Consider the following 15,537-nt stretch of genomic DNA (forward strand, 5'->3'; position numbering starts at 1 on the left):
AAACAGATTTCGTTGTTTTTCAAATATAGATATGATTGTTTCTTCTCAAATATTTATTTCACGTATGCACGGGGACATTGGCTATACCCCCACCCCCCTCACCGTGGACAATAGTGGACATTTTCGTAACAAGATCTTGAACGTTACCACCTCCTAAACAACTGAATGAAATTGTATAATAAACACTTCATTCGAAAGATAAAATGTCTATGCGTTATATGCTCGATACTTGTTGATCCAAAGATTAGAAGTGGGTTATATCTGTGATATAACCGCAAGGTAGACGTAGGACTACCGCTGGCTCAGTAATCATTTACAGGCAAACCTGTTTTTGTGCGGAGGATAGGGACCACACAAAAAAGTCGCACAAAAAATCGTGCAAAACTTCATCAGCAGCTTTAAAAAATCGTGTTCGTACACATTTTGAAAAAAACTTTTTTTGTGCGGTAGATAGGGACCGCATAAGAAAAGTTTCCCTCAAGAAAATAACTCAAATCCACGCCATTCACCGTTCAATTTCCTTTTGCATGGGACAGCGATTCTTCTATTGAAACAGTTTTTCTTAATCAATAAGAAACAATCATATAATTCTTGGTAATTCTATCTTTCGATTGAAGTGATTTCCATATCACTTCGTTCAGCCGCCAAAGAGTTATTAACGTTCAAAACCTTGCACTCCAAACGTGACTCTCTCGTTTCCGAAACTTTGAACTTACACCCCGGTACAGAAATGAAAGGCTTAGTCCTACGTCAAAAAGGGCGACAATCTGGACTGGACTATCGTGCAATCAAATTATTTTCCGCCGACTATCACCATTTGCGAGCTGATTAGCCACCACCAAGCTGATTAGAGTAATTAAAGCTACGATGGATGGTACGTAAGTGCTGCGTGCGGATTTCGGGCGGACTGTCGAGTTCATACGTATCTCACAAGAGACTTCGTCATGGTGGCTCTCTTGCTTGCTGTTCAACATAGCGTTACAGGATGTTATGAACCGAGCGGATATAAACACGCGGGGCACGATTTTCAACAAATCTAGTCAGTTCATCTGCTTTGCCGATGACATGAATATTGTCGGCAGAACATTTGCGGCGGTGGCTGAAGCGTACATCAGAATAAAATGCGAAGCAGCGAGGATTGGATTCAAAATAAATGCGCCCAAAACTAAGTACATGCTGGCCGGCGGAACCGAGGCCGACAGACGCCGCTTAGGCAGTAGTGTAACCATCGACGGCGATGAGTCCGAGGTTGTTGACGAATTCGTCTACATTGGCTCACTGATGACGCAGACAATAACACCAGCCGCGAGATTCGGAGCCGTATTATCAGCGGAAGTTCTGCCTACTATGGCCTTCACAAGCAATTGTGGTCGAACAGACTAAGCCAAAGTACAAAAGTGTACACTGTACAAGACGCTTATCAGCCCGGTTGTTCTCTGAGGACATGAAACATGAAAAACGAGTACTTAGAACGATCTTCGGCGGCGTGCAGGAGAACGGAGTATGGCGGCGAAGGATTAACCATGAACTCGCACAGCGCTTCGGCGAACTCAGTATTTAAAAATTTGTTAAAGCTGGACGAATACGGTGGGCAGGCCATGTTATAAAACGTCCTGTTCATGGAAAATAACATTTTATTAATAGCGATAGATGCGTAGAAATATTCATTATCAATTGATGCAAACATCTTTCCGATCTATTAAGAAAGGTTCGAGTTATAAGCCTGAAAAACCCATTTTTTTGGCATATTTCACTCCGCAAAAGGCAACATAACATCTTTAAGGACGTAATTAAACACGATATAGTCCAGAATCTCATCGATTCGATTGATTGGACCAACCTCGTTTGCAGAAAAACATCCCCAGACATTGCCTCCGTTGTGTTTGGCAGAAATGAAGATCCAAGCGTCTACTGATTGGACGACGTACACGGTCCTCAGGGGTCTTTTCTTGATTCCTCAATGGAATCAAAGGCATCTTCGTAGGGCGACATTTCTGATTGCTTGTTTTTGATTTTGAAAGATTCTTCTCAAGGCAGTATTCTAGTCTAGAAATTTGAAATAAAAACATTTTTTTCCCATCACATTTCTGTTGTTTAGGCATTCAAGAATATACCCTAGAAAGGACTTATCGAAAATCCTATTATTTACTGAGTTAGAGCCCTTTTAGTGATGCGGTACCTAACCTGGTGCGGCCATAACAATGAACTTCAAACGCGTTTTTTTCGAAACTAGTTTTTTTTAAACTGACGTACACGATATCTTAAATTCTACTGATCCGATTCATGTCGAATTTACGGATACAATCTGCAGTCATCTCTCTATCGCATGAACCTCTGAAAAATAATATTTTTAAAATTTTACTATTTTTAAAAAATCGGGAAACGTTAGAAAAAAAAGTTTTAAACCGTATTTTGAATTTCAAACGGCCGCCATTTTGTCAAAAAATATGTTTTTGACTTGTCCGAGGTTCATGCGATAGTGACATCTGTACTGATTTAGAATCTGTTCGATTTTTTGACGTAGAACTACGTCTTTCATTAAGGGTGCCAAATCAGAAAACAGGTCACGTTTTTATGAAATAAAGTTAATGTTGATAACTTTTTTTTGCCGCGAACGGATTTTGGCGATTTACATACTAAACGAATCGGAAATTCCGTAAGATTTGTTTAATATGCTTTACATTAGAATCTCCTGGTTTGTAAATGGTTAAAATTCATAAAAATTTTCTTTTTTCATTTTCCATTTTCCCATACATTTGTTCTGTCCATTTGTGTGCTTTCCCGAACAGAGCTATCAATAACGAGCAACTTATCGACGACCAACGGAGGGGAAATCGTAGGATTTGAAGTCTCCGTGAACAAAGGAAAAGTAGAAGAATGAAGGGGAATACTTGCCTAGGGTATAAACAGGTGGAGGCTGAGGCAAACTTTCATTCGGCATCGGACTGTTAAGCAATCCAGTTCACTTTGCTTTCGCTGCGCTTCGATCTAAGATTGGGCCCCACCAGTGGTAATCCAACTTGGATATCGTCGTTTGGTTTTTTTGTTCGTTTTTCGCGTTATTCGTATCGTGTGCTTTTCTTTCCACGTCATAAATTGGACTCATCGCGTAGTGTGTGATGAGCAAGAAGAAGAGGAAGACAGGCTCGAGCCCTGCAAAAAACGAACGCATTGCCAGGGGCAATAAAACATCAAGTGCACGCGATGTTGGTGCAGTGAAAAGCGCTCGCACTGAATAGAGCCTTCGCGAGTGTGAAACCGCATCGAACAACAGCGAAGTAGGCGATTTCGGCGCGTCGGTCGAAAATGTAAACGCCGTTACCCAGACAGCAACCAAAATCAAGCTTCCCCCGCTGGTGGTGAAGGCGGTCGCTCTTGACGAACTCATCAGCGAATTCGCATCGATGGGTGTTACAGCAGAGTACAAGCTGTGTGGCATAATTCAGTCTTTTTCCAAGCAGTTAACGTTGTTTGTTTTCCGTCATTATAAGGGATTCGTTGGTGCCTTTGAGAATGCATCAATGCATTAAACTGGCGTTTTGGCGAAGCAGGCGTTAAGGTTGTGCGCCAAAAATTATTTGGGGAATACCAAGCATCTTGAATGTCTCACTGATATGTTATAAGTTATTTGGGTTTGCGTGCCATTCGCAAAACTGCCTTCAACTAGGATTGCATTTGCGCTAATATTGATCATAATGAAGCATAGCTACTGTTTTCGAGGTTGTTATTAACAAAAAGAGTTTATTTCGATTGTAGAGTCACCAAGAAAGTAAATGACGTTCTGGAATTTTGTATGTGATAAGGTTTCGCTTGCCAGTAGCAAATCTTCCTCCACTAAGGGTGACAGCGGCGCTTCTCTCGAGCATAAGAAAGTAATGCAATTTTTTTCGAGGCCAGTAATATTAACCGAAGATGATGAGAAGTGTTTATATTCCTAGTAGTTTCAAGCCACCAATGTATGGCTCTGAATGCATGCTATGCCGAACGCTTGTTTGGTGCTTGGTTTATATTGCACGAATGATGAATGAGGTGCGATTCCTTTGAGGCAATATTAAATAACATGTAGCATGATATTTGATACTTGCTAGTGTTGTCATTTTTGTTGTTTCCATGCAGTGCCAAAGATATATTGATGTAGTTATGAGATGTGGAATAATGGTGCTGGTGCAACATGTATATAATCGACCGAGTCTATGTCAATTGCGAAAAAGGTCACCGGAATGGCGTTCGAGATAAATTTTCAATGCTAGACATGAAATAAATTGCGACATAAGATCAGCTAGTGTATTGTTTTGCGAGGGCAAGAATGAATCATAAATCAATTATCGTCAACTGATTCTACAATGAAAAAACCATTTCAGGGATTATTCTACAAAGCAGTTGTTTCTAAAATGTCACAGCATTTTAGAATAATATCCGAAGGTATAAACAAGCGACTTATAAAAAATAACAGCGTAGTTCTACGTCAACAATGCGGTCATATCTTGGACACAACCTCCTATGATTTTTTGTTTCAGATAACTAGAAGGGCCGAAATCGTGTACGCCATGGCGCAACTTTTTTTTTAACTCTCACTTCATCAGCTCTTAACTATTCTAGTTATGAATACTTTTTCTCCGTTCAATTTTTGTTTTATTGTTAAAAGATAGATGAACAAACAATGATATAATGGATAGTAAAACTATTCTTTGTTTAATTTTCACGGAGCGCGAAAAAACATCCGAAATTCGTGTCTCTACACTAGAATACCCCCTTAATTCATTTCGCATTCATAGGAGTGTCTTCAGAGTTAATAGAGTGTGGTCTTTCACTTCTGCCATCAACAACAATATTTCATTATACTTGATATGGTCATTTCTTCACGCCATAATTGTCACTAATCGCTCTCTGTCACATTTCGAAATGATTAGGTACTTCAGACAGATCGCATAACGCTAAAACTACGATTTTGGGCTGCCTCTTCCCTTAGGAAACACAACATTGTTTATTGTTTATTGTTTATATCAACAGACCTCCAAGGTCCCAATGATTTCAACTTAACCTAATTAAATCACACTTAACCTAATTAATCATTCACACCTAAGAATTTCGTTGCATTACTTCAAATGTAATCTTGCCCTTGACCCTCATAATATAAATGTATTAGCGTGTTTTTTGACATAGGACTATGTCTTGGATGTAACGTTTTATTAATATTTTTCAAACGTATATTACTTAAAATGGTTATTGCGACATATGTTGTGATATATATCATTAGACAGGAAATTTATCCAGAATTTTTTTTGCTTGAAACATGAACAGTTAATATAGTAAAAAAAAAGTTAACAATTAGACGATTTAATTGGGTGAGTTTTCATTCGATTGTACTATCCACTCGTGTCCTCCCCGACGCACCGAGCGATCTTTTTGCCTAAATTCGGGCGTTAGCTCATAATGTGAGTTGATGCGTAAAATGAATTATTCTCCATTTACCGATAATAGGCATTAATTTTATATTATAGTGTATGTTGTCCAATCAATTTGTGCTCAATTCTTGTTTTTATCGTGTAGGTCTCACTACTAACAATTGTTGTAATTGTGGTCCAGGATGTCATAATATCGAGTACGTTGTTTGGTTATATAAAAATGCAATAAATGAATTTAAATGGCTGCTGATTTAGAAGATCGAAAGGGTATACCCACGTGCATCAGATTATGATAGCTTGAGTAGTCGCGATCTTAGAGGGCTATAAAGTTATTACAAACAATGTTCCGGACAACTTGGTAACGGAGGAGATAATGCTATTTTTATCTATAATATATTTTTGTAGTCATAGATTGATTTGACTCAGGCTTATATTTATGTAGGTCTTAACTATTTCGACTTGTGTTTAAAAATGATACATGATGACTCTTTGTCTTCTTGTGCATGATTGAATAAACAGAAGAAAAGGGTAGTAATGACTTTAATGGTATTTTTGTGTACATTTCTGAACAGAATGTGGTACCGAATTCTACCACGTTATGTCATCTAACCCATTTAAAGGATACAAGTACATACAGGAAACGGTTTTTTCCAGGACATCCATTCGATGTGTCAAAAGAGAAAAAAATAAAGATTTTGAACAATGAAAAACTCAATTTAAATGCAATTACTACACACGCTCACAGTCCTATGTCCAGATCCCGTCCGTGCCCCTAGGCTCAGGCCCATCAACTATTAACCTAGATATTTCAAACAAGTACTGACTATATGACACTATGACACTATGTTGAGAAGCCGAATTTTCTCTAGGAACTTCAGTGAGATCTGAGTAGTACAATAAGAAGAATTAAATATGGTAGCACAAATCACATGCTGAGTCTCTATAGTCTTACCCAAAGAAATTGTGTTTAATCCATCTGCTAAATAGATAATATGATTTTATTTTCACATATACATTACAGTTTCAAAATAGTAACAGATAGAAATTACGGAGACATAAGCCACTTAATTAGAATTTTCGAGAATCTCTGTTCATAAGGTACTTATTTTCTCTGTAAGACATCAACGGAAAAAAATATTTTTTTTGTTTAAAAAGCTGTGTTAAATCATTATGGATTGTTCACATTAAACTTGAACAAATTACCAGCAATAACAAATTGATTAAATATTTTGCACCAACAAAGTAATGAACCTTATTGTGAAGATCATTTTGTATTGTTGTTGTTAGTATTACCTTTCATATAATTTCATTATTCGCCCCAACCTTTCGACGAATCTGGCAGCACTGACACGATAGCGATTGAATGACGAACGATTCGCATTAGCACGAACCCTGCCCGTCGTCAATAAGGAATGGGACGCTCGGGCTAGGGCATTGAAAAACACCAGCATCACCCCGTATGATGGGCATATTCCAGTCGTGAAGAAACGAGAAAAGAAGAATCATTCAAACCCAGCTGAGAGTGGGCGGCTCTGTCTGATCATGCCAGTCACCCTCCTTACCGTTCCTTTCCATTCCACCTTCAGTGGGAAATTCTCTCGGAAGCAGCCTCCTCTGCGAGAAAATATCATCGATTTTCTTTCTTCTGCTCTGGATGACACAGCAGCAGAAACCTTTCTCAACGCGACATAAATTGGAACTAACACGCTTCCATGATTTTTTTTTCTTCATGCTTCTCTACCCTATCTGGGTCTTCAATACATACCTTGAAAAAAACACATCCCTCCGCGGAACAGGGAAGATGTCAACCGACTGTTCGAGTACTGGTGCGAGATTGCCCCCGAAACAGCATCCTCCCCGAGTGACCCATCGGTGGGTGGCAGCGGCAGCGCTGACAGGAGCCCCGGATACATTGTGCAGAGCTTTCCGGAGTCGTTCAAAGATGCCAAGGTGATCGCCGATATTCCAGCGTTTGCATTCCCGTGCGCCTTCGAGAGGTAAGTGTTTGCATTTTTTCTACCCTCCTTCCTTAACCGTCATTGCTGTGCTAGCTGCACATACTCCAACTGAATGTTTTGATTTGCAGCAGGGCAAACACATTAGCAAGTAGCGAACTCATGAGAGATAGTCGATAACAGAGACGTGTAATTATTTATGATGTCATGGCACCTGATACATGTGCTGGAATGCACGATATTTCGTCCAAGCTATATGCGTGCTGGGCATGGCTGGCATTGTGTCTCCATCTAGTAGGACAGTTTGATAGAGATCTTAACTCAATGTTAACTGAATCTTTCCTGTTGGTCATTTCTTGTTTCACCAAATCAGCCGAGAAACAGTTCAAAGATTGTTCTGTTCGGTAACATTTACCCATTTTTTCCGACGTCACTGACGATCGATTGATCATCATTAGCAATGGGAAATTTCGCAGTGATGCATTGCTCAATTCACAGCAATTGCATCGAGTGCAAACGCACAAAAAAAATCGAACCAAATATAATCGACGACATTCGGAGTTAATTTTTGGTGCTATAATTATTTGGTACTTTTTCTTTCGCATATCTTCGACCTCGTCAGCGCCGATTGTGTGAACGTTTTCGTATCAGCTTTTCTGCTGCGCGCGCCAAATCGCCGCGATTCATCGAACTGAATCGCGCTGAATTTTTTTTCGCTTTTGCTTTCGATTTGAGGAGTCGCTGGCGATGTTGTTTTTGTTGTTGTTTTCGATTTCACAGCTGATTATGCAAAAATCGGCACTTGGCGTAGTGCATTTGTTTTGACTTTCGATAACGTGTGTTTAAATTATTCAGTTTTACTTGGTGCTGCTGCGGTCATCTGTGTGGGGTAGCGATGTCATCAAAATTATTACTCAATGGGTGCACCAATCGGATGGCGTATTTATTGCTTTTCACATTTCTTCAATGGTGGAACCGTAGTTTTTGGAAACGAACGACTACGTGCACACATGACAAAGTTATAAGAGTTTGTTTGGTGAATCGAAATTTGACTCACAACCTTCTTTCGCTTCTTTCGCAATTTTCATACATTCTAACAAATATATGTCGGGAATTTGAGTTTTTAAAGAAAATGGTTCATTTATCTTCTAAATTTATATTATCGCCTTCAAAATAGGCCGCTTCTGAAGCAATACATTTTTTCTAACGAACACTCCGATCATCGAAACACTTTTTATAGCTGGTTTTAGGAATTGCCTCCAGTTCTCCAGTTCCTCCAGTTCTCGTTTTTATGTTCTAAATGCTGTCAAAACCGGTTCCTAGAAGCGTTATTTTAAGTTTGGGAAAAAGGAAAAATTCACACGGCACCATATCTGGAGAGTACGGTGCTTGTTCAATCACATTCGTTCCATTTTAGATCAAAAATTCGTTCACAATGATCGATCGATGAGCTGGTGCAAAATCCAAGTGCTAGGCCGCGGTGACATTGCTTCGGAGTACCTACGAAAATTTGATTGTACGATCACGGACAAAAAGAAACAAACTATTGTGTTCGCTCAAAGCAGACGATTTAGAACAAAGCGAGGGGAAGCAATGAAACCAAACCAAGTCGATTCTATGGAGTTGTTTACTTCTCACGGCTGCACGAAAGTGTGGCTGTGCCGATCGCAAAAGCTACAAGCAATGTCATCGAGGCCTACAATCGCGGGTACCAAAAAAAATTGAAAAGTTTTCAGCGGGAAGATTTAAAGTTACAAATTCCCGGTATATATTTGACAGAATGTATGACCAAATTCAGTTGAGACTATTTCTCCAGAAAGATCCATACAAAATTAGGAATCTCTTTTTCGAAACATCATCACATAAAAAAAGAAAAAGGTAAGCGATATGTATTGAGTAATGTCCTTATTTAAAATAATTATCTTAACAGAGTTTTGTGCTCCATTTAGTCTTTATTCAGGGCCACGATCGAATAAGCTGTTTAAAAAAAAGTTAAAAACTTTAAGATGAAAATAATATAAAAGGTAAAATCTACAAATTTTGCTTTATGTGCCTTACACGAATATCAAACGCGTATCAGTGATAACTAAAACAGACAAAGACTTATTAAATCTTTAACGGGCCGTGAGAACTAGGCATGTACTCAACGCAAATTACAATACAACGACATGTTACCTGCTAATATACACAGAAAAAAAATTTTCAATGCACAAAACAATTAAAAACATTGAAAAAATTGGTAGCAATATAGTTGTCACTGCCCGGCTAGCGTAAAATGTTGGTGGCAATATAGTTGCCACAAGCTTTGCGCAGTGGCGATATCGTAACCAATGAGGTTTTACCGAGGTGCGATTATTGCTAGTTAAAAAAAAATATAGTTGACACCTGCCCGGCCAGCGGCAAACATTTTATGGCAAAAATTATTTTTTTATATTTGAATTTATGATGTTAGTTTCATCAAAAACAACTAATAAAACTCATGATCAGACTCAATAGGTCCTGAACAGTTCATATGTATTGAAAACTCCAACAAAATGACTGTTTTTCAATGACTTTTCGGGAAATTTGCTCTTGATGCTATAAATTGGTAGTTGTCAACAGGGAAATGGCTCCAAAATGAAAAGTTTTGATTTTTTCGCGCTCAAAAAGCAATCCGGCATTTGGCTAGATATCAGAACTAATTACCACATAAGGCTAGAAGTGATAACTTATTGTTAAAGGAGAGAAAAAAAAATAAATCGTTGGTGCCACTACCCGTAAAAGTGTTAGGGACCAGGAAGGATTAATAGCGTTAGTAAGAAGGAGGCTATCTGAATGAGACTGTAGAGAAGAACCTGTAAACAAAACATTCAAATCAATTATATGTCAGTTTTTGCGCTGCAAAATAAACAGTCCTTCCAAAAATATGCTATTCAGTTTTTAAGATATTAGGCTGTCAAAAAAGTCCTGCGGTATTTTTTTTGAATTTTCATTTGTTCATAAAATTAGTTACAATCATCTGTTTTATGTGAAATATGCGCCGTTTTGTTCGATGACTTGTTCCCAACGAGATGCCAACTTCATAATACCCCTGTTATAGAAGCTCGCTTCCTTATTGGCACAAAACTCGGATAGCCAATTTTCACAGGCCTCTTTAGTGGCTAACTTCTGACTACCTAGCTCGTTCGCCATGGACGAAAACAGGTGGTAGTCACTTGGTACAAGGTCCGGACTATACGGCGGATGCAAAAGAACCTCCCATCCGAGCTCCCGGAGCTTCTGGCGCGTCACCAAAGAAGTGTGTGGCCTGGCGTTGTCCTGATGGAAGACAATGCGGCCTCTGTTTATCAAAGATGGCCTCTTCTTCATGAGTGCTACCTTCAAGCGGTCCAGTTGTTGGCAGTACAGGTCCGAATTGAGCGTTTGGCCATAGGGAAGCAGCTCATAATAGATTATTCCTTGACAATCCCACCAAACACACAGCAGAACCTTCCTGGTCGTTAATGAGGGCTTGGCCACCGTCTGACCCGCTTCAGCGGGCTTCGACCACGGCCGTTTGCGCTTCACGTTGTCGTAAGTGACCCACTTTTCATCGCCAGTCACCATCCGCTTCAGAAACGGTTCGATTTTGTTGCGATTCAGCAGCGATTCACATGCGTCGATACGGTCAAAGATGTTTTTTTGCGTCAACGTGTGTGGCACCCATACATCGAGCTTCTTTGTGAATCCAAGCTTCTTCAAATGGTTAATAACGGTTTGATGACTTATCCCCAGCTCTTGGCCGATGCTACGGCTGCTACTATGCCGGTCTTTCTCGGCTAATTCAGCGATTTTGTCGCAATTTTCGACGACAGGCCTTCCGGAGCGTGGCGCATCTTCGACGACCTCTACACCAGAACGAAAACGTTGAAACCATCGTTGTGCGGTGGAAATGGAAACTGTATCGGATCCATAAACTGCACAAATTTTATTGGCAGCTTGAGATGCATTTTTGCCTTTGTCATAGTAGTACTGTAAAATATGTCGGATTTTCTCTTCATTTTGCTCCATATTTGCGACACTATAACTCACGAACGACTTAACCAAACAAAACACTGTCAAGGACTATATTATAACGCGCAAAAATACCTTTCCAACAAGCTATAGTATACGATACAATGAATACAACTAGAACTACGCGCTTACAACGACACCTCGCGGAAATACCGCAGGACTTTTGTGACAGCCTAATATTTGATTTTTTACATTTTCCTGACTTGGACGACTTGGACGTTTCGTTTTTTTTTCTTCTAAAACATCATCCTAAGTGGCCATCAGCCATCGGTAGTCACTACTTTTTCGCATCTTTCTGGCAATTCACGGACTCACGAAGGAAGTGTTCATCTTTTGAAGCGCAGAATGAATCCATCCAATTTTTGATACCCTGTTCTGAAGTAAAGCGTATTCCACTCAAAGCGTTCTGCATCGATTGTAAAAAATGGTCGTCGGAAGGGGCATGGTCTATGAGGCGGATGAACCAAAATTTCCCACCCGCTATTTTTCCAAATAGTTTTTAACTCGAACAGTAACATGAGGCCTAGCGTTGTCGTGCCTCATGTTGCCGTCGTGAATCCATTTTTCGTCCCCAGTAACGATTCAATGCAAAAGACATCCTCTTATTTCGTTACGCAACATTTCGGGCGTACAAACTCGCCGTTAGACATCTCTCGCTTCCAATTCTTATGGAACATTACTTCCTTGCTTTTGGAAGTATCCTACGGGCTTAAACCGTTTGGAAAAAAGTAGAAGGGTCTGGGCCTAGGGGCACGGACGGAAGTTTGACGTGGGACTGTGATTGTTCAGAACAGTTGTTTTTTAATGTAGTTCTTTTCATTGTTCAGAAATCTGTTAGTTTAACACTTTTGAAACTCCAAATAGTAGCCCTGAAAAGGGCCGTTTGTTATATGTACTCATAACCGTCGAACGGTTTGTAACACATGAAATCATGAAGTTGCTTTATTTTTAATGGATAGCTATGGTATTGTGATTTCTTTACATTGTCTTATTCTTATTCCAAGGCATCGGGAACAGTAGCTTTTTCGGTGAAATAATGTTGGTTTGCAGACTATCACAATCAAGTCGTATTTGTTTTACTGCTCAATCTACCATAGAAGAAAATGAGTTATTGAGAATTATGAGTATGAGTCGTGAAGATTGTTAATATTTTATTTAGTTTCATTTTTGTGATACGATGTAATGACAATCTCGATAAGTCCTCGCACGATAATCGCTGCCATCCTCCTAGTATTGATATAATTTATCGCTGTACAATTTCCCATGTTGCTGCAGCCCGAAAGACACTCGCTTAAGATGTTCGTCACCCCGTAATATACAAGAGTCATTCGCTAACTGGACTGGATTATGTCATCTTAAATTTGAAGTATTGCTTTTGCTGTTTTGCTGTCCAGTTAGCGAGTAAAATTCGATAATTTTATTGATTTTCCGACCCAATTAACGAGCGATCACTGTATGGGTGAAACTTTCCATGTTGCTTCGATGAAATTTGAGTGATGCATGAAATCTTGCATCTGATTACATCAACATGTTTACATTCGAAAAAGGTCTTGCTATTTTGTTTGGTAGAATGAATTATTGCACACAATTTTGTGTTGAACACAACATTCATGGGAACGAAATTGAAAGAAAGAATGCATAATACATGATTTACCTTCGCATCCGCTCGGAAAACATACCACTTTTATTTGTTAAATTGCTCACTTGTTTTATTATTTCCACTGTTGATGTCTCAGGTTATGGTTAATTTGCCGTACCATTAACATATTAGAACATATATCGTAAGAACGATTCTGCGTAGTACGCATTTGAAAACTCTTAATAAACGTTACATTCTTCGTAGAGTGACCCCCCTATATTGAAATGATGTCGAAACAGGAGCGATGTATGGCCTTAATGTCAACTTTGCGAATGCATCTCTTGATTTTACCAATTAACTGTTTGCAATTCGTGGCTCTCCACTTATTTTGAACACCAAGGAACTCAAAATCTTGAGTCGGGATTCCCGACGAAATCTTCGATTTGGGTTATACTAAAGCAGATTTATCGGGTTGAGGTTTTTGGGTACAAATGAGATCGAATGGGTATTCAGGAACGATTGTCTTTTTTTGCGTAATGCGATGACGCTTCATCCGGCCAAAAAATGTATTATCCATATGCGTGATGTTTTTGTTGGAACGGAATTAAAATTCAAATCTTCGTTCTGGTACACATCTTGATCGATAGCCGAACCAGAGGGCTTGAACCATGGCTTAGAAATACCTTTCTCTGAAATGGCGATGTGCAGCATTACTTTTTGTTCATGCAGAAGAATTGATCATGGAATAGTATCTATCGTTTCCGGGAATGTGCGTCTTCGGAAGAGGGAAGTAACTTTTGTTGTCCAAAACAAAACATTTTCGCAAAATGTGTTGGTGTTCGTCAACCAGTGGTGAGAACAGATGAACTTTTTTTTTGCGGCATTCCGTTGACTCAGTGAATCCTTGTTGTTGAAGACACGAGAAAGAGAACGAAGTACTCTTGCGTCTATATTTTTAGCTAGTCTTCCACTACCTTGCTTGCGAATAGTTGTTTTGTATATTAGGATACGGTAAACAGTCGGAGCCGCAACATTTTCTCTTTTAAAATGCTGTATCGTATACTTTTTGCCGAGATTTCTGTGGAGTTTGTAGAACTGTACAACGTACTCGTGAAATGTGAAATGTCTCGACGGCATTTTGAGAATAACGTAACATGGTTAAACAAAACAAAAAATACTAACATGCAAAGGAGAGATGGAGAAAGAAAGGTAGAAAGAAAGAGATAGAGAGAGAGAAGAAAAATTGTAAGGGGTTTGTCTAGGACACGACCGCATATTTTCGACGCAGAACTACGCAATCGTATTATGCAATCCACTTGTTTACCACTTCGAATATTATTTTAGAATGCATCGAAGTTTTTGTAACAGATTATGTTCTTCGTTACAAATAAATTTGACGAACGTCCTTTTACGTTTGATATGATGCCTAGGACTACCAAAATATGTGAACGGAAGAATTGTCTAACGTTAATTGTATTTTACATTTTTCTCTGAAGTTAACGCACATCTCATGTTTACGTAGTTTTCGAACCGCGAAAAATCATTCACCTCTAGTATCTGAAATGACGATTTTCTCAGGCTTCTCAGTTTCAAAGTACGTTTTAGGGAAACATATTCCGGTCTACACAACGACAAGCGAGTACAAAAGTACTCAACACGAAAAAATACCCCCGACTTGCATGTATTAGCAAAGCGGATTCCTCCAGGCACATTAATTTTGAAGTCCGTGTTAGTGAAACACAGCTCAGTGTGGGAAAAAAATACCCCCGACTTGCATGTTTTGACAAAGCGGATTCTCCCAGGCATATTGATTTTGAAGTCCGTGTTAGGGAAACACAGCTCGGTGGGAAAAAATGCCCCCGACTTGCATGTATTTTAGCAGAGCGGATGTCCACAAGTACATTGAAGAACTTCCGATTCTATTGGTATGCAAATCATGAGAATTCGTTCACATTGAAAATAATTATTAATGTTAACTTTATTTCATAAAAACGTGACCTGTTTTCTGATTTGGCACCCTTCCTGAAAGACGTAGTTCTACGTCAAAAAGAAAGAGAGAGAGTGAGAGGGAGAGAAAATAGAGAGAGAGAGAAAAAAAAGAAAGAAAGAGAGAGAGTGAGAGATAGAGACTTCGTTTGTTGTTGAGCTAATTGCCTCGAAAATATTTCGAAGTTTTAGTTGCCACTCGTTATCTACGTTTAGTCGTGAATATACAACTAAAATCCCGCTTTACTAGATACTTTACATAAACGATATCTTCATCAGCAAAAGTTTAGAAGAAAAAACTACGAATGGGTTATACCTATGATATAACCGCAAGGTTGACGTAGGACTGCCGTCAATTAGGCTGTCAATTAGCAATAATCGCACCTCGGATGTTCCTCATTGGGTACGATATCGCCGCTGCGCAGAGCTATCTTTTGTATTGCAAACAATTCCCAATGTAGGTCAATTCATGCATTATGGTAGTGGTTATCGCAGCAAATAGTTATCAACATTTTGCCTAATCATCAAACGGTATGTGTAGAAGTTTAGTGAGCTGGCAACATGAACGAATATGTAGTCT

General features: G+C 39.2%; 1 protein-coding gene and 2 pseudogenes across 8 annotated transcripts in view; 2 read left to right on the plus strand and 1 right to left on the minus strand.

The window, feature by feature from the left end:
* LOC129778991 (DENN domain-containing protein 1A) overlaps window positions 1-15,537 on the plus strand; it is an 85,105-nt gene that overhangs the window by 4,493 nt on the left and 65,075 nt on the right. For all 8 annotated transcript variants that reach the window (XR_008743541.1, XR_008743542.1, XM_055786216.1 and 5 more), the window contains one exon: window positions 7,202-7,402. Coding sequence is in view for 6 of the 8 variants with exons in the window: in XM_055786216.1 (XP_055642191.1) it covers window positions 7,202-7,402 (201 nt within the window). In the remaining 2 variants the exon portion in view is untranslated. The remainder of the gene's footprint in view (window positions 1-7,201; window positions 7,403-15,537) is intronic.
* LOC129780655 (U4 spliceosomal RNA) lies at window positions 9,662-9,789 on the plus strand (annotated as a pseudogene).
* On the minus strand, window positions 15,228-15,386 carry LOC129780895 (U4 spliceosomal RNA; annotated as a pseudogene).

Source organism: Toxorhynchites rutilus, chromosome 3 (assembly GCF_029784135.1).
Source record: "Toxorhynchites rutilus septentrionalis strain SRP chromosome 3, ASM2978413v1, whole genome shotgun sequence".
Lineage (NCBI taxonomy): Eukaryota > Metazoa > Arthropoda > Insecta > Diptera > Culicidae > Toxorhynchites > Toxorhynchites rutilus.